Genomic DNA, 19255 nt, shown 5'->3' with positions numbered 1-19255 from the left:
ATGGAACCTTTGGCAGAGGCACAGAGGGAGCCATCCATGCTGGGATGTATATTGTGCACTGTGACGAATCCAGGGAGCTTGCACCCCCCAGCCCCCGCACCACCCACCTTCCCAAGGAGGCGGCACCCTATTTGAGACTGGAGAGGTGAGCCTGCTAAGCTTAACCCCTAGGGGACAGGACAAGCAGGATCCCACTGGTGTGCCCCACCCCCCCTTTAGAGGGCAGGCAATCCCTAGATAGGGGTGTGTGTCATCCCATACATTTGTGGGTTATATGGGAATTGACACCGGTAATGAATTACAAGTGCATAAGGTTAGTATGGTTTCTAACCCTCTTCAGGGACCATGCTCAAATCAAATTGGAGATAGCGCATTACCCCTTCACGCTTCATACATGGTTCGTCCAACATCTAGGCACTGTGATTATTATACCTCAGTCCATACTCAGTTTACTGACCTCTGAAGGATCTTAGCCAATAAGATAGCTCAGCCGGTTGAGCAATCTTTGCTGCAATCTGTAGGTTGCAGGTTCGAACCCAGGCAAAGCCAACTCAGTCGTTCATTTCGAGGTTGTTAAAGGAGTACCAACTTCAGTTTGGTGACAATTGTGATAAATATGTTCTATGTACAGCACTTTGCCAAAAACGCTATATAAATAACCATATGACCATGAGATTAGTTCTATAATTTAGCATGGAGTTTTTGCCTCTCTGCACTGTTGTAGCATAACATTGCCACACCATTAGGTAGCAATAGCTCCAGGAAATTAGGAATTTCATTAAACATCAAAAGACAATTCTGCTATCGTACCTCAAAACACACAATACAATTCATGTTTGCTTTACTATGTAATTGACTAGGTTTATGTCATTTCAACATTTTAATATATACAGGAGATCAAATGGCCAGACCTTACAGAAATAATGAAAGGTGTATTCTGTCACAATGCAGAAAGCTGCCGCATGGTAATGATTTCCATACAGTTTTTGCACACGTCGGCTGGATGTCACATGCATTTTACTCTCTTGCAAAGGAGAAAAGTCCTTTTTACTCTCTTGAAATCACATTTACTCCCAAATTTTAAAAATGGGGAGTAAAATACTCCCACCACAAAATCTTATCTGGAGCACTGGGCGAGACTCCAGAAGCATGCCTACTTTGGTGTCCTGGCCTGTCCACATGTTTCATTACATTTCTAGCTTTACTGGTGTTACTCAATTTGCGGTCATGCCAACTAAGCAGCGTGAGGAAATTTAAGAGCATACTCCAAGATGTTGCTGGCACTGGGTGCCAGACACAAAGCTACACCCACACTGTTGACCCACAATCTGTAGTGATAAGACCACCCCCGGATGCCCTAAAATAAACCAAACTCACATAAACAAAGCCGGTCAGGCCACCACTGTTTGGCATCAGTAGAAGTCATTGGGAATTATCGCTGCACAGCCCGACCTACACAACCCGCAGGACTACGTTTTTGTAACACTGTATGGAACACTCATCTACATAATTAAGACCTCCACAGCATACTCAAGTCTCCTCCTCTCATCATGGAAAAGACAAGGGGAATATGAAGAACAGACCCACACACCTGTAAACATAGAATACACAAACATGAACCAATGACCAGAGTATCATTGTGCACATGCAGCTTTGTGCCACCTTATCCACTCTCAGCGCAGAATTTATATGCAGAATTAAGAATGAGCTTAACTAGAGTGGAAGAACACGCCATCTTACAATGGTGTATTCCTTTGACCTGCTGAGACGATGCACGTTGTGAGTAAGGGAAGGCTTACGGCAACCATTCAAGACGCATGTGATCAAAGGCCCAAGTAAAGTTGAACTGCTGATGAGGGTTTGAACTTTGAGAAGCAAAATACAATACCCTTGACAGAGTGGCCTGGCACCGCGTGGGTGCTCAATCAAAGGTCTTTGTAAGGTATCCACCTAAGAAGTGGTATAAGTGAAAGTTTAAGGGTTGTGTTAAGAAGAGAACAAAGAATTGTGAATCGAAGTGGTCCTGCGACTGGTCAAGCAAATTCCTGCGCACAGTTGAAAGTTTTCGATTTTGAAATATTAAAGAAAGTTTGAAAAGTGAGATAAATTTGGTCCGAGCCTGGCAGAGGGAGACCAATTGAAGGTTTTGTGTAAAAGTGGGTCTGAACCTGGCGGAGTGGGACCAGGGGTGAACAGTTAATCACCAGAGAAGATGTGCATAGGAGAATCCTGAAGAGAAAGGAACTTTGAATGTTTGTTGCATCAGGCCCTCTGAAATAAGAGACTTTGAATGGCAAAGAGACTTGGCACAGACGGCCGTGCTCCTAAGATTTTGTACTGCATCCTCGTGCTAGAAAAGCCAGAGTATGTGTTAAGCTAGAGTGTGCCGCCTTGTCCCGTGCTAAAAACGTGGGGAAGGGAAGCTAACGGCTCAACTGTCCTGACATAGCATATCTTAAATAGCTTTGTTTCCCACACCATTTATATGGTGAAGTAAAGATTGGCAATACGTTTTTTTTAGTATAGGCCCTTTTATTTTGTCAAGACATCACTAGGACTGCATTATTATTATTATTATTATTATTATTATTATTATTTGATGGTCAAAGCTTGCACCCATCTTTAGATTTAGTATCAGGTGCACGTTTTTCAAACCCAAATGAATTTCAATAAACACCCTTGAACTGTGGTCACTTGTGTCTGTCTTACTGTTTAATACCATGACTTCCTTACAGTGCCCTCTTTAAAGACCAAGTTGTTAAAATTATTATTATCCAAGAACACTTTCGCCCTGAACGCCAGCACCAGGTTGAGTCCATATAGCTGTGCTGTATTATGGGCCGTCAGGGGTCAAAGAAGCAGACCTTGTGGCCAAGTCCAGGCATGCCTGAAGCTTATCCACCTTCCTTCCAGTTAGAACAACAAACAGCTGAAGGTAATCACACAGGATGTAGGCTGTGGCAGACAGTGTGCTTCCAGAGCAGTCCCCCGAAAAATAAACAGTACTCAGGGAACCGGGTCCAGAAAGAACATCAAGCAGCAACGTAGTGGCTTTCATGCACCAACGGAATGTCAGTGGGCCCCCATACAAATGGACACAAGTCAAATGTCGGTCAGACACTTCTCATGCCTCCAGCGCACTCTGCAGATAAAAAGCAGTTCAAGCCCCCAAATTTCAGGCCTTTAAAGCTGGACACTGAAAGCATTAAAACTATGGAAAGGCAAACATGATGGCCCCACAAAGCAAGGGTCCGTTAGCCCAACCTCCTTGTGAGTACCAGGAAATGCACCAAGAAGTGGGAGATGGGATTGGAGGATGGACCAGGTAGTGAAAAGGCAGAATGTGTGCAGAACAGACATTCAATGAGGGCACTCCGAGCGATAGTGAGCCACCGCTGGGCCATCCTCAAGTGCTCTAAGCCTGTGAAAAGCAGCAATATGGTATATTAAGCAAAGAATAGTCTGCCATGACCCACCACACTTCAGACCTCTGCCCCCACCTGACCAAGGCAACAGCTCATCTGCAGAAATGGGCCAGCCGCACCATGTGGAAAAGAGGCAAGGGGCGGTGCAGCCCAAACTCCCACATCAAAGGAATTTGCAGAATTTCCAACTGCCACTAAACGATACATTTTGCCAGAGAAGTAGCTATTGGCTCCCATTACTGCAGCAAAGGCAGGCAACCAATGTGACAGGATAGCACCCCAACCAGTCTCCAATACTACAATATCGCCAACCGCGCAAGATTGCGGTCAGACCTTGAGCGATCACAGGGGAGAGATACAGAACGCACTAAGTGGAAAAGCGCACTAGCCAGCAGCACATAGGCACAAGCGGAGATCCAGGTCCCGAGATGGATCCAGTACAGGAAAATAATGCATGTGAACAGAGTTGAAGAACAGCTGCAGACTCCACTGGCTCAGAGAAAATCTTCCAATGCAGCTACTTTGGAGGATAGCTCTATGGTACCACCGAAGACAGCATATTAACCAGGCTTGTGCTAAATATTCAACAAGCAGGAGAGTGGAAACGTTTGAGAAGCAGGTATCGCAGACTAACACCTTGCCGTTGGAGGTCAACGGAGGCCTGTCGGGGGAAGCACAAACCAGGCTATATCCAAAAAAATGAAAAGGTGTTGCACTTGCTCCTTTAATCAGAGGAAGTTCACAAACAGATCGGCCTGTTTCCTTTAAACAAGGGTTTTTTTCTTAGAAAGCAACATATGGCAGGAAAGTCGACGCCTGAAGAGAGGGAGTAGATACGAGTGTATTGAACTGTGCAACATCTTCTAAAATAGAGTATGAAAATGCCTCTACTGGGTCATCCTAGTCAAATACAATTACAGACCAACTACTAAACTTCCCTAAATTGGAAAGGTCAGGAAGGTGAGGGGGACATATCAAGGAGAATTGTGAACAGGAAAGTCTGCTGCAGATTGCTAACCAAGTTTTTATCTGGCAAGCTTTTACCAATGAGAGAAAAACTGCTGAAGCTGACATGTGGAGGAAAAACGGGTATACAGTTTCTCCTACATTGGTCTGCATTCATCTCCATGCTGGCTTGGCTACCAGGAGCGGATTATTATATTTCCGTTTCCAGTAGTAACTTAGGTGCACTCCTTTCTCAGCTAGAGTCCAACAATTACAAGAACGCTGACATATAGAGAAATAGCTACTTCTCTTCACTCTAAAAATAAAAGCACTAACTGCATCCTGCAACAAATGTACATGTCCATTTGGAAGCCTGACAATGGTTGCCAGCATTCAAATGAATGCCTGGAAACCCTGTCAGGATGTATTATATGAAACTATGCTTCTCTCACACACCGTCAATCAGGCCAAATGCAGCAGGAATTGGGTGCGAGAAAACTAAAGAGTATGTTGAGAAAAACAGTAAACCATACACTATTGAAGCTCACATAAATGCAACCTTTCAGGCTTGGTAAGGAAACACAACTGTGGCATCATACCAGTGAAACTGGCTTGGTGGAGAGCAGGGGAGGAGGGGAGCAGCAAGGGACAACACATGTCAGCAAGTGGCATTGGCCTCACTACTTTGCAGATTAGGCACAGATTTTAAGAGCGTTCACAACATGACTATTTTCCTACATAATGTTACAAGGCAGTCGATGGACTTGTATTATTACCGCCTAGAGTGTAATTCTGTTCCTCATCCATCATACATTGTCAGAATAATTAACATGCAACAGACACATTGGCGCACTTATGAATGACATAATACCTAGGGGGAAACATTGTTTGATGTCAACTTGTACTAGGTGTTCCCTTCAATTAAATTTGGAGCAAGGGGAACGCCACACTCGGATGTGGATACAATATTGTTGAAAAGCAAGTGTTAATTTTATGGCCTTACCTTGAGAGGAAGAGGGATGATGCTCTTCAGGCTTATCTTGAGAAGCCAGCCCTAGATAACTGAGAATGACATGCTTTGTTTCGTAGTGAAATCCTACAGGCACAGCTGCAGAGGTCGCCATTGAGGTTAATGTTTACAGTTGGCAAGGGGTTCTGGAGCAGCAGAGAGTGGTCCACTAGAAGACAAAAATTAATGAGGCTTGTGTTAATAAAAAAAAAAAAAACAGTGGCCCAGTAGTAAAAGAAATAGCACTCGAAACTTTCTCAGTACAAAGACGTGCTGTAAACAACCACCAGGCTGCATAGGCCACTTTTGCACAGTTGAAACACCAGCGGGCACTTTAATTGTTGACCTTTTTCAGTGCTTTCTAGTGAAGTCAATAGTTCTTCTCATTTGGGCTGCAATTATCCAGGCCAGGCTTCATCATCGCGTTTCATTTAAAATGTCCTTATTAATTTATTTTTAGGCATGGTTCCATTGTACCATTGCATGCATACATTGAAATGCCTTCAGCTAAAAGTGTACATCGTATCTCCGGCTATTCTGTTAGGGTTAAGTTTAAACCAGTTATTGCCGTTTTCAACTAAAATGTAAAGGATAGACATCCCTAAAAGGCTGCTAATGCTGTTCATATCTAACAGAAGTGTAGCTTACGGATACCTCACTACGCAGCTTTTACAGTGTTAAGATATGGTTATTTAGTACATTGGCTCAAATGTTTTCTGGGTGGCGGTAGCAGCATTGCAGCTACTAACCTGCCCCATCTGTACCCATTTATGAGTCACTAGATCCCTCAAACATTTTACACTTGGAAATGCAATAACACCCACTTTATGTGCTTGTAATCTCTTCGCTAGAGACTTTATAAGTAGTACCACACTTCCAGAGAAAAGGTACAAAGATCTTACTATTGCTCTTAAAGAACAAGTTACTTTCTGACCTGGTTACGTTCTTTCGATGGGATGGTCCGACGACGTATTCCATATCTATGGCAGGTAATGTCCACAGCTGTGATGCTTCAGAAAATCTTTGGCGTCTGCGTCCCGCATCGATGCGCCGTCCCCGAGGACCTCCTCCGACGGCCGACGTCACCCGATGTGATAAGTAGGACGCACGACGCCCATAGCCTCAGTTATAGTTTTTTCCCAGAACGTGTGCCACCAGTTTTCTGCCAGTCAGACACACAAGGCCTCGCGGAATGCAAGCTGCAATCGTAAAAGAAATTCTGCAGCGGGGAAGGCAGGGAGGGAGCGATATGGAATACGTCGTCCGACCATCCCATCGAAAGAACGTTACCAGGTAAGAAAGTAACTTGTTCTTCGAGGGGATTGGGTCCTCCGACGTATTCCATATCTATGACAGACTCCCAAAGCAGTACCAAGCAAGGAGGTGGGAAAGAATTTAGAATACAAATTTAGCATGCCCAATCAAATTGCGGAATAGAGAACTGCCTTGCCAAAAACCAGATCTTGCCCTCTGATGGAATCAAGGGAATAGTGACGTACAAAAGTATGTACAGAAGCCCAGGTGGCTACATCACAGATGTGATGAATAGGAACTCCCCTCTGCAGGGCAGTAGACGCAGCCACTCCTCTGGTAGAATGGGCCCGCAAGCCAGCCGGAGGGTCCTTACCCGCCAAGCGGTAACACTCTGAGATAGCTAAAATAATCCAACAAGACAGTCTGTTTCGTCACAGCTTGTCCCAAACGCTTTCCAGCGTAACCAATGAAAAGTTGATCGTCCACTCTGACCCGGGACATGCACGAGATATAAAAGCTCAATGCTCTCCTAGGATCCAGCCTATGGAGCCTCTCCTCTTCCTTACCAGGATGTGGAGGAGGATAGAACGCCGGAAGAACAACCTTCTGGCTCAAATGAAATTCCGAAACCACCTTCGGAAGAAAAGAAGGACAAACTCTAAGGACTACCCTGTCCTTATGGAACATAGTGAAGGGTGGCTTAACTGAAAGTGCCTGTAACTCACTCACTCTGCGAGCAGAAGTAACCGCAACCAAAAACACAGTTTTCAGAGTCAACAGCCTCAAAGGGCAAGAATGTAAAGGCTCAAACGGAGCACCCATAACAAACTTAAGAACAAGGTTCAAATCCCAACCTGGCACCAAAAACTGCGAAATTAAAGGAATTTTAAAATAGGAACACTCTTCAGACGAGCGCTTAAATATGGACAGCGCCGCCAGGTAACCTTTAATGTTCCCCACTTGCAAGCCCCTGTGGGCCAAAGAAAGCAAAAAAGACAGAACCATGGGAATGTCACATTCAGAAGGATCCACATTCTGAACTCTGCACCAGTCGCAGAACTTTCTCCAACGGCAACGGTACAGAGACTTTGTTGCCGGCCGCCTGGCCGAGAGCAACACCTCCATCACGTCTTCAGGGAGGTCCCAATCCTTATACCTCAATCTTTCAGAAGCCAAGCGTGAAGATTGAGGGATCTGACCTCTGGATGGAGAACCTGACCCCCTTCCCGTGAGAGCAGATCGTAGGGAAGACGACGTGGAGGGCAGATGGACAAGTCTAGAAGGTCCGGGTACCACGTCCTCCGGGCCCACGCCAGAGCAATGAGGATCATCTGGGAACCGAGCCTCCATAACCTCCGCAGCACTTGCGGGATGACGGGGTCTGGAGGAAACGCGTACAGCAGTGGGAATGACCAATCCACTACGAAAGCGTCTCCTAAGGCTACTTTTGGAGGAAATTCCCGCGAGCAAAACTTTTCGCACTTCCGGTTGACACTGGAGGCGAAGAGATCCACTTGAGGGGTCCCCCAAAGGGCAAAGATCTCCAAGAGAATCTCCTGAGCCAGTTCTCACTCGTGAGAGATCGAGCTCTGCCTGCTCAGAGCGTCCGCCGTCTCGTTGTCGTCTCCGGCCAGATGAACAGCCGAGATCGAAACTTCCTACTGGATGGCCCAGAATTCGAGCTGCATCGCTTCCTTGCACAGTGGAAGTGACCCTGCCTCTCCCCCCCCCTTTTTGTTGAGGTAGTGCATGGCCACCGTGTTGTCCGTTAGAATCCGGACACTCTTTCCGTGCACAGTCGGCAGAAAAGCCTTCAGGGCTAGCCTGACGGCCCTCAGCTCCAACAGATTGATATGGAGTCTGGACTCCGACAGAGACCAACGACCGCTGACTGTCAACTTGTTGGCATGAGCTCCCCATCCCGTGAGGGATGCATCTGTCACGATCGTCACCTCCGGCCAGGGCAGCCAAAATGGGGCCCCCTTGATCAGATTGCCCTCGACGGCCCACCACAGAAGGTCCCGGGCTACCGAGGGCGGCACCTGAACAGGGTCCGACAGCCTGCCGGAGGACTGAGACCACTGGAGCTTGAGTGCCCACTGCAAAGATCTCATCCGCAGACGAGCCTCTGGCACCAGAAGAATGCAGGATGCCATGAGGCCGAGCAGTCTCAAGAACTCGGACGCTGGGAGATTCTGGGCAAACTGAAACTTGTGCACCATCTGCTGAATGTGAAGAGCCCTCACCTGAGGAGGAAAACTGCCCCAAGAACGTGTCGAGCACTGCTCCGATGTGCTGGAGCCGCTGCGTTGGTGTCAAATGGGACTTCTTTAAATTGAGGGAGAAGCCCAGCCTGTGAAGGGAGTGGCAGGTGACGGACAGATGATCCAAGCCTGCTCGGGAGAGCTCCCCCGGATCAACCAACCGTCCAGGTAGGGGTAGACGTGAATCCCCCCCCTTTCCTGAGATGCGCTGCCACCACCACCATGAGCTTGGTGAAAACCCTTGGGGCGGAGGTCAATCCGAACGGCAGGACCCGAGTCGCCAACCGCGAACCTCAGGTACTTCTTGTGCTTGGGATGGATCGGCACATGGAAGTAAGCATCCTTGCGGTCGAGAGACACCAACCAGTCCTGAAGTTGAAGGGCCTGGAGGACTTGAGAAAGAGTCACCATCTTGAACTGGTCCTTCCTGAGGAGTTTGTTCAAACCGCGCAAGTCCATGATGGGTCTCAATCCCCAGTCTTTCTTTGAAATCAAAAAATAAGGGGAATACCATCCCTTGTTCCTCTCCGCTACAGGCACCAGTTCTATGGCGCCTTTCTCCAGCAGGGCTTGAATTTCCTGCGCAAGGAGCGGATCCGGTCACTTCAAAGAGAGGTTCCCTGGTGGATTGTCGTGAGGCCTCTGCCGAAAAGGAAGACAGTAGCCGTGGATTATGATCGCCAGAACCCACACATCCGAAGTAATGGCATGCCACTCTACAAGATACTGCGCCAGCCTTCCCCCAACCGGCGAACCATGGGACCTGGCCTCATGACTGAGTGGTAGCGGCTGCGGCGTTGCCTGAGGGCAAAGAGGCAACAGCCCGAGCGGCCTTGGCACCTCGAGTACCTTTGTTTCCACCTCTAGTACTCTTACGATGGCCTCTTTGACTGCTAGCTTCCCTCGCTTTACTCAAGGACGAGTAATAGCGAAAGGAACCACCCCTCCATTGGTGTCCCCTAGGACGAAAAGTCAGAGGTTGGCGAACTGCAGCGCCCAACGACTTTGCTGCAGCTTTGGAGGTCTGCAACCTCTCAAGGCTCTCGTTAGCCTTGCTGCCAAAAAGGTGTTCACCGTCAAAAGGCATTTTGAGGAGCCGGGACTGCACATCAGGAGCGAACCCAGACTTCCGCAACCACGCAAACCTGCGCATAACGGTGCTCGCCGCCATGGACCGGATGACACAATCCGCCAAGGCCAAACCCGACTGACGGCCTCACACATAGCATCCTTGCCATCCTGAACCATAGCAAGGAAACCATCCCGTTCGTCCCCTTCGGGAATATGATCAGCCGCTAATGCAACACAGTTCCACAGAGTGTGTGTGAAACGAGACAAGGCACATATGGAGTTGGCCGCCTGAAGTGCCATACCCTCCGAAGAAAACACTTTCTTCGCCCAGCCGTCAAAATGTTTGTCGTCCCTATCTGGAGGGATGGTAGGATACGACGCCTGCTTTGCCGGGGCTGTAGCCGTCTGCCCCACCAAACTCTCCGGAGTGGGGTGCCTAGACAAGTAGCAGGGGTCGCTACTGGCTGGATGGTATTTTCGCGACAAAGACTTGCCCACTGCCGGGAGACTCTCCGGAGCAGTCCAAGCCGCCGCCACCCTTCTCTGCAGAGCCATATGAAAAGGCAAAACCAGGTCAGTGGGTGGACCGAGATCAAGGATGTCCGTGAGATCATCCTGAACAAACTCCCCTGGGGGAGCTGACCAACCCAAGTACTCGGTAACCCGAGACATAAGGCACTGATATGAAGAATCGGCATGAGTGCCAGGCTCCGGCCGACAAAACTCCACCTCCGGAGAGGTGTCCAGTCCACTGACATCATGCAGCGACTGCCTCAGGTCATCAAACTGGCTATGGCCCGAGATAAGGTCATCTGGAACCGTAACCGGAACCAGGCCGCCATCAGAGCCTTCATCACCCTCTGCAATGTACTCCAGGCAGGGAGAGGAAGACCTCTGCGGACCAAAGCAGTGCCGGACCTTAGCCATAGCCTTTCTAGGGGCAAACCCCGTGCCTCGGGGCCCCTCCGACACCACCGCCTCAAAAGACGTCGAGGGCGCCGAACGAGTCGGTGCCGGCATCGACAGAAAAGGCGCTGACGTCGAGCGAATCGGTGTTGACGTCAGCTGCAGCGCCGCCAGCTGGAGCTCCGAGCGTGTTTCTCAACAACCTGGGCGCCGACAGCGTCGACGACCCCCTCGGAGGCGGAGCCTCGAGAGAAATAGTCTACTACCTCGGCGCCACAGGCGTCGACGTCTTCTTCGAAGACGGCACAGGATCACGCGGTCTCGAGCGCGTCGAGGACCGGGACCTGGAACGGGCATGGCGAGAACGGCTACCCTTGTCCGAGCGGGACCTCTCCCGCGAGCCGTGCCGACCACCCGAGCCCGAAGGCGCACGGGCGGTGTCTCTCGACCGGTGCCGACCGACCCCACTCGGAGGCGCGGACGGACCGGTGCCCTGCGATTCCAGAATCGCTAGCATCTGCTTCCCGAAGGAAGCCCATTCCTCCGGGGTCGCTTGCATGGAGGGATAAGCGACCTGCCGACGGCCGTAGTCCTCGGAAGAGGACGGGGAAGGCGACCTATGCCGGCACTTCCTGGAATGCCTAGAAGAGGCGGAGGAGTGGCGAGACCGACTCCTGGAAGGAGACGAACCAGACTTCCGACAATAACGCAGAGAGTCACCCCTTGAGTCATCGGTCGAAAGCCCCGCAGACCTCGACTTCCGGGGCTTAGACACCCGGCCTACCGACAGCTTCTTCTTGCGTTCCCGCAAGGCCTTAGCAGTGAGGGACTGGCAGTCGACACAGTCGTCTGTATCGGGGGCCTCCCCGAGGCACCAGAGGCAGGCGTCGTGCGAGTCCGTGACTGACATCTTGGACCCACAGTCCCCGCAGTTCTTGAAGCCCGGACGCGGGGTTGAAGACGAGAAAGACATCGCCACGAACATGACTTCACCACAAAGCGAACAGGTTCAACGAACCGAGAATAGAAAACAGCAGCTCCGAGTCGAGGCGTACCGAGATTCACGAAGCGAACACGTTCGCGGAAAAAACGGAACTGAGGCTATGGGCGTTGTGCGTCCTACTTATCACATCAGGCGACGTCGGCCGTCGGAGGAGGTCCTCGGGGACGGCGCATCGACGCAGGAGCCAAAGATTTTCAGAAGCAGCACAGCTGTGGTCATTACCTGTCAGATATGGAATACGTCTGAGGACCCAATCCCCTCGAAATCAGTCTCATTTTAGGACACTATAACATCTGGTTGCTAACCGTGTACCACTTTTCCTCAAATTTAAAACCCTGCTTTGAGCAGAATATTAACATACATTTCCAATTACCAATACACTGGGGTACATGCCCTGGAGTCAGAATTCTTAAATGGCATGTGTCCAAAATCTTACACTCTCCAGCTGTTTGGGACTAAAACTTCCATCAGCCCAAGCCAACATAGTCAATGGGAGTTGCAGTGCAGAACATCTGGAGAGCTGCAGGTTGCAGACCCCGGTTTTAGGGTATACAGTTTGTCTAGGCAGTCATGCCTATACCCTCAACACACTATTAATTTCTCGCATCCTCAAATCTATCACAATTGATTGCACAATTAATTGCACAATTGCAATCCATGAAGACCAAAATGACTTGAAAGCATGAGCCTTTCATCCTTTTCCACTGACCCACCACCAGCTACAAATCTCTCGACTGTTCTAACCCTGCGTTAGAATCTGACCTTGTTCATATTGGTGTGACAGTAGCCCTTTACACCAACAAGAATGTTGCAAAAAGACCATTTACTTTATGCTACTAGGAAAAACAACTCTTTCAGAGGCATGACAAGAGCTCAGATTTCAAAGGTAAGAAGTCCAACATATCCATTGATTAAGTGATGTAAATGAAGCCTTTAAACCTTAATGCACCCTATTTTTAGGTAAACAAACATTTATATGCTGATCACATTTCTACACATGCCACGCTCCAAAAATGTATTTTTGTACAAAGTCTTGTCAGGCCAAAAACTAGTAAGTCCATTATTTAGATTTCAAAACTCAACGACAACTTTAACATTGAACCCTATTCACAGTAAAAAATAAAAAATAAAAATTATTACAAAGATGTCCCTAAGAAGCACAACGCATCTAGCAGTATAACCGCTGTATTGTCTACATCCATTTGATACAGGCTGCCTATTCTAATATTAACTGCTAGAACATCTGGAAGTTTACCAAAACTTAGGTCTTGTATATCCACGAACATCTTCAGCAGCATTAATACATTGTTATCTTCAACAGGGAATGCCTCTTAACATTGAAATATTTCATTATGCTACCCTTGTTAATGAAAGCCAGCATACAATTTAGCAGAGCCATTTAACAATCACCCTATTAATAAAAAATATTGATTAAAAGAGCTGGAACCAACCTACACCAAAGGAATACAAAATTAGGGGGCAGATTTCTGTCTAATGCTGGTCACAGAACCAGGGTTGTTTTGTAAGCTGTTGGGCTCAACATATCACTGGCTAATCCAAGTATTCCTTCACTCCTTTTTCTCGCTGGCTAAAGCATCATATTGGATGATATTTTCCTTGTTCACCTCTGATCTCACCCCACCTGCCTTCCCCAAGGTTCACCAATAAAACCTGCTTATTTTTAACCAATACCTTTGTTCTTCTCATTCATATGCCAATTCCAATTCAAATTGTATTCATAGATGTCCAAGATGGCGGTGACGCAGAACATCTCATCCGAGCCTGCATACCCCCCCATCACTGATAACTTACACCAGCGACATATATGGACCAGTGACCCTCCTATACATGTATAGGTAGCGTACGGCAACCGAGGTAAGGCTGTCGCCACGTAAGGGGAGCAGGAGCCAGCAGTGTTGGTGGGACGGTGCAAGCACATGGGCGGAATTCACGCACTGAGGTGCCATCCTTGCTCCAAGAAGGGGCCATCGGCAGCACAAAAGAAGGGAGATGACTGAAAGAGACATGGGCCCACACGGAGAGCAGCGGCTCTCCCACTGACTTCACCATGAGCCTGGTGCTATTGTGGAGGGGCAAGTATCACCTGCAGATCTGTCGGGTTGAAGACGTGGCAGACATCTTATTGTGGGCAACAGGGTTGCTGTATGCAAGTGTAGTGAAGGAGGCCAGGGGTAGCGATCTTTTTTATGGATCGAGAATCTTAACCCTACATGGCCCACAATACACCAAGATTTTGCATCACAGCTGTCTGGGGTTCTGTTAATCACTTTGTTTACCCACAGGATATGTTATACCATATTGAAAGGGTACTCTAAGGTAGGAATCAGTCGAAGGCCGAGGGATGGGGGAACAGTCGATTTCATCTATACTATCGAGACTTGTCTCCGACATGTGCGAAATATAATAGCCTCAAACTATGTACCAGGCACCCACGGGTTGTGCTCACTCATCCACACAGGGTCTAGAAAGTGATTTCTCCAGAGAACTATACATTTTTATCATGGTGGATTTCCTAAATCGTTGCCTAGGTCTGAGCCAGTGACACAGACCTTTCCCGGAGAACCGAGTCTTAATTCTGCCTGACAGACTAGAAATGGGTCTGGGTTCGGACAATATCATGCATTAGGAGATGCATGAGGTATGGTGGATTTTCATGATGTGTCCTTTGGCCGAGCAAAGGCTGTCCGCTGGGTTGAGAGGGCCAGAAAAGTGGTTGCCACCTATACAGATATTACTTGTGTAATTCTCCCCCCCACACCCCACACTCCACACCCCTACCTGGTATTAGATGACTACCAGATGGGCCCCAAAGTGAGAATGATATGTGCCCAGTTCAGTTAACTACACAGCTGTATGGGGCTCCTCCCGTTAGGTTTTGCAAGTTAAAGCAGATATAAAAAGAAATTTGGAAATAAATGTAATTCATACACACCAACAAAACAGCTGCACCAGCTTATTTGAAATTGAATTAATCCACTTTTTAGCTTCAATATTTGCAATGCAGCAAACTCCTCGAAAAAGCCCTAGTGGCCAATAGCTGAACAAAATAAATAGTGTTGTGGCTAAGGGTAGGAAGGGTGCAAGTCCACACCAACCTTCTACACCAATACTACCATTGGTTGCACTTTTGGGACCAAGCCTAAGCATCATGAACACACTTCTGTTTTTCTTGCTGGTATCCAACTGTAGCCTTTCATTTAATTCTTCACAAAATATATGCATAGGGCTTTAGTTAATGCTAGATATTGTTAACTATGCTCCATAGGCAAACATCTACCTCGCCCCCTTGATCTCTTCCTTCTATCCTCACTTCGTGTTATGCAGATGACATGCAGCTCTCCTTCAAGCTTCCCTCACCTCTCCTTCAAGCTTCCCTCCCCTTCCTTCTCTCTCAGCCCCGACTGACTGCCATTCAGTCATGGTGCACTGCCAATGATCTGTGCCTTAATGCCAGTAAGACTGCGATCCTTTTCATTGGGACCCTAGATCGCTTCCTAGCTAGTTTCCTTCCTACCTAGTTAGCTAGCTAGCTTCTTTCCTACCTAGCTAGCTAACTAGCCTCTTTCCTACCTACCTAGCTAGCTTCTTTCCTACCTACCTAGCTAGCTAGCTTCCTTCCTTCCCAGCTAGCTAGCTAGCTTCCTTCCTTCCCAGCTAGCTAGCTAGCTTCCTTCCTTCCCAGCTAGCTAGCTTCCTTCCAAGGTAGCTAGCTAGCAAGCTTCCTTCCTTCCTCCAGCTGCACTTTATGGGTCCCCTCCCCTCACCCTCTTGTGAGTCAAAAAAAAACTTGGTGTCATCTTCGATTCCTCTCCCCACACCACAGACCTTGCCAAGAAGGCCCACTATCAGCTGCACCTCCTCAGAGGTATTCTTCCTTTCCTCACTTTCCCCCATAAACTCAATGGGCCTCATTACACGGGCGGCAGTGGACCAAGGTGCCATTAGCACCTTGGTCCATGCCGGTAAAATACCGGCACCGCCTTGGTGGAAAGGGGAATTACCACCCTATTCCAAGGTTGGTGGGGCGGTAATTCTCCCTTCCCCCATTGCCCTTCCCCATTCCCATTTTTGCCCAATAGGGGAAGGTGCTAATTACGGCACCGCAAATTGTGGCAAAAAGCAGGCGTTAAATTCTCCAACCCGCAAAGGGACCTCGTAGTAAGGCCGTAAGGGTTAACGGTCACCGGTACCATTAACGGTGACCGTTAACCCTTACCGCCGTCCGTGTAATGAGGCCCAATGTCTCCAGAGCGCCAGTCCTCTCTAGACTCGACTACTGTAACAGCCTCTTCCTCAGTCTTCCTTCATCCTCCCTTAGTCCCTTCAACTAATCTAGAATAAGACTGCAAAACATATTCTTGGCCTCACGCCCAGGGAGCGCATCTCGCCAGCTCTAATTTTCTCCACTGGCTCCCGGTTGCTGCTAGGATCAAATTCAAGACCCTCTGCATCATCCACCAGGCTTTCTGGGGCCTTGGACCAGGCTACACCCAACTCTGTCCCCAAATACCTCCCTGCTAGAACCCTTCGGTCTGCTAGCTCCAACTCTCTGCGAGTCAGACACTTCGAGCATGGGGGTTAGAGGTCACTTCTGCAGGAGCCTCCCTCTGGAATGGTCTCCCTGCCCCTCAGGCTTGAGCCAGGATCTCCGAGTTCTGGAAGCTCCTCAAGACCTTTTTCTCCTCCTCCTCCACTCTCCCGTACCCTATTAACACCTTCTTCTGCCTCAGTGATGGGCTGCCTGGTTCCCTCAGTGCTACAGGGTTCCAGGCCCTGCCCACCAAGTCCACCTGCCCCCCCCTTTCACTGCACTATATTCGCAAGCACTTGCCCTCCCCTTAGCACTTGCACTTTGCCCCTTACCCTTTTCTCTTCCCACCATAGCACTTGTTCTGCACTTGCACAATTCGAATTTCACAAGGCCTAGTAGGAGCATTATTGTATCTTTCTCCCTTGTACCCCACCGCTTTTTGTCTTGTGGCGCCTTAAAACACCATTTATTTTACAGGGGTCTTACAAATATTCAATAAAATTTATAAAGAGTGCCATAAGCTAAAGTTGTTCACTGCAAAAACATGTGAACAAACAAAAAAAGAATTCCAGATGCAGGCCGATAAAAGTTAAAAGCAGTACGCAAACATGAAACCTTTAAAACAAGACCATGCTTGCCAATATTAATTGGGAGACTATATACCAGACATGCAGTGCAAGGTGCTGCAATTTAAATAAGATTCCCATTTTATGAGCAAATGATGTTTTAATCTTGCTTATATGGAGACTTATTTGCTTGCCCAAATTTCACATGGAAGCGCACTGGTCCTTAAAAGGTAAGTGATTTGTTTTTCCCCCCAGAGGTTCTCGTCAGTCCTTGAATTCTTAAAATGTTACATTATTTGTGGTACACCCTACCATCTAAAACTAGCTATAGGCGAGGCCAGAAACAGAAATGGAAAGCATTGTGCGACAGCGTGTGGTACCAGTATAAAAACCATTCATGGCATGTGGGAGGGAGAAGAGGGACTGTGCCCTCCTACCTACTATCTCACCCCCAACTCTGGGACAGGGCGTACACTGGCTTGTGCCCTAGTAGGCCCATTGCCCCTGGTCGGGTCTAGCCCTGGACCCTGTCACAATAGGCGGAAGCACATGACAAGTAGGCGTTTTGCCAGAAAGGGTGTGACCAGATGAAGGTCAAAGATCGATAAATGGGGGACATGGAAAGGCATATTAAACGGATGTACAAACATTTTAAAATAGGAACCAGTGGCATGGAGGGGTGGGAGAGATGACAACCAAATGCCACCAAAGCACAATGTTACATTACAGTAACAACTCAAGCTGGACATCAATAGGCACTTAAAGGAAGGCACAGCCCAACAACATCAGTATGGGAAGGGCATACATCATTCAGCACCCTTAGGATGTAAGGATATAAAGTCTAAGAAAAGGATTGCCATGGCTGTCTGGTGAACCTGGCTTTAGTAGATCAAGTCCTGCAGGCAGAGCCCCTAACTGGAGCACTGAGAGGCTCCCAGGAAGGGGAGGAGAACCTTTACATATGTCCCTAACTTGGGGCAGGCCCTCAACAGTAGTTTATGGTGCTTGTATGCAATGTAAAAAAGGGTGGGAAAAATCAACACGGATGGTTCCGTGGTAATGCACAGTTCTCAGACTACACTAATAAATAATAAGGAAGTGAACATTGGGGAAGCTGGAGGAGGGGTGTGATTTTTTTTTCCTTTGGTCTACACATCTCTTTTCCCTACATCAGTCGCAAGGTTTTCATTTTTTTCCTCTTTTAGCAGACTTTCGAAGGGCGAAAGCCTTAGCTCTATTTGCAATGGACAAGTACTGTGCTACATGAGCTGGATTGCACATGTGTGCCGCAGCTTCTGACTATGAGCCTTTCCTATAGTCCCGAGTAAATGGGATAAGGCCATTGGACTAAGGCCAGTAGATTGCACTGCATAACTGGTTCAAAAAATTGACTGTTCAGTAAGCCCGGAAGTGGTAATGGGAGTGGAAGCCCTACACCCCTCGCCTGAGGGGACGAGAGTGAACTTTTCTGAGGCGGCCATGCTGAACCAGAAGCACTATGATCAGGTCTCCTTTTTCACCACTGGTATTGAAATAGGATTAATACCTTCCATAAATTATCACTTTGCATAAGGCAGGAGGCAGGAAAAGCATGCCAGAAGGCCTAATCTACACCTTCTGAACATTCGATGGTCAAGTGGTTGATCCACTATAAAAGGGTATTGTTCTTGAGGGTGGGCTGGGTTTGTCAGGAGGGAACGAGGATGCTGTCCATCTTGCAAGCAAACTAACAAATCTCCTTTGCTTTATCATCACTGAAATTCCAGATGAAAATGTCTGATTACTCAGACAGTTGGCGTCAAGATTTGGACCTGCAGCACAACAAGGGTGCATAACCATACCTGTGACCGACCTCTTGAATGACCCATGTGCACGCTGAAAGAAGAAAGAAGTCCAAGTTAAAAACACTAAGGGGTAATCGGGAGAAGCCCGAAGGTGGTGGGCCTGCACTATCCGCTCAAGGGAGCCAAGGGTTTTGCTACAATGATCAAATGACAGGAAGATTGGTTTCTGGGATACGCAAATATGTTGTGGCAGTTTTGGGTTGAGTATTTTGTTGTGGTACTCCTTTTTGCCTTGCTTTACGGCGCTGGTATTGACAATTGTATTTTACTTCTACCCTGAATTAGATCTGTCATAATATTGGCAATGGTCATTTAGGTAGGCTGGTTTGGCAAAAGCCAGTTGGTTCTCTGGTATAATTGATTCTGAATGTATTCTGGCTCTGATTTTATATATTTTTATTAACTTTATTTACTTA

General features: G+C 48.0%; 1 protein-coding gene across 2 annotated transcripts in view; it reads right to left on the bottom strand.

The window, feature by feature from the left end:
- BCL2L13 (BCL2 like 13) overlaps positions 1–19255 on the bottom strand; it is a 624222-nt gene that overhangs the window by 487145 nt on the left and 117822 nt on the right. For both annotated transcript variants that reach the window (XM_069628661.1, XM_069628662.1), the window contains one exon: positions 5374–5548. In XM_069628661.1, the coding sequence (XP_069484762.1) occupies positions 5374–5494 (121 nt within the window). In that variant the 5' untranslated portion in view covers positions 5495–5548. The remainder of the gene's footprint in view (positions 1–5373; positions 5549–19255) is intronic.

This window comes from Ambystoma mexicanum, chromosome 12 (assembly GCF_040938575.1).
Source record: "Ambystoma mexicanum isolate Mex_15411 chromosome 12, UKY_AmexF1_1, whole genome shotgun sequence".
Taxonomy (NCBI): Eukaryota; Metazoa; Chordata; class Amphibia; order Caudata; family Ambystomatidae; genus Ambystoma; species Ambystoma mexicanum.
This window is presented reverse-complemented; position numbering and strand designations above follow the sequence as displayed.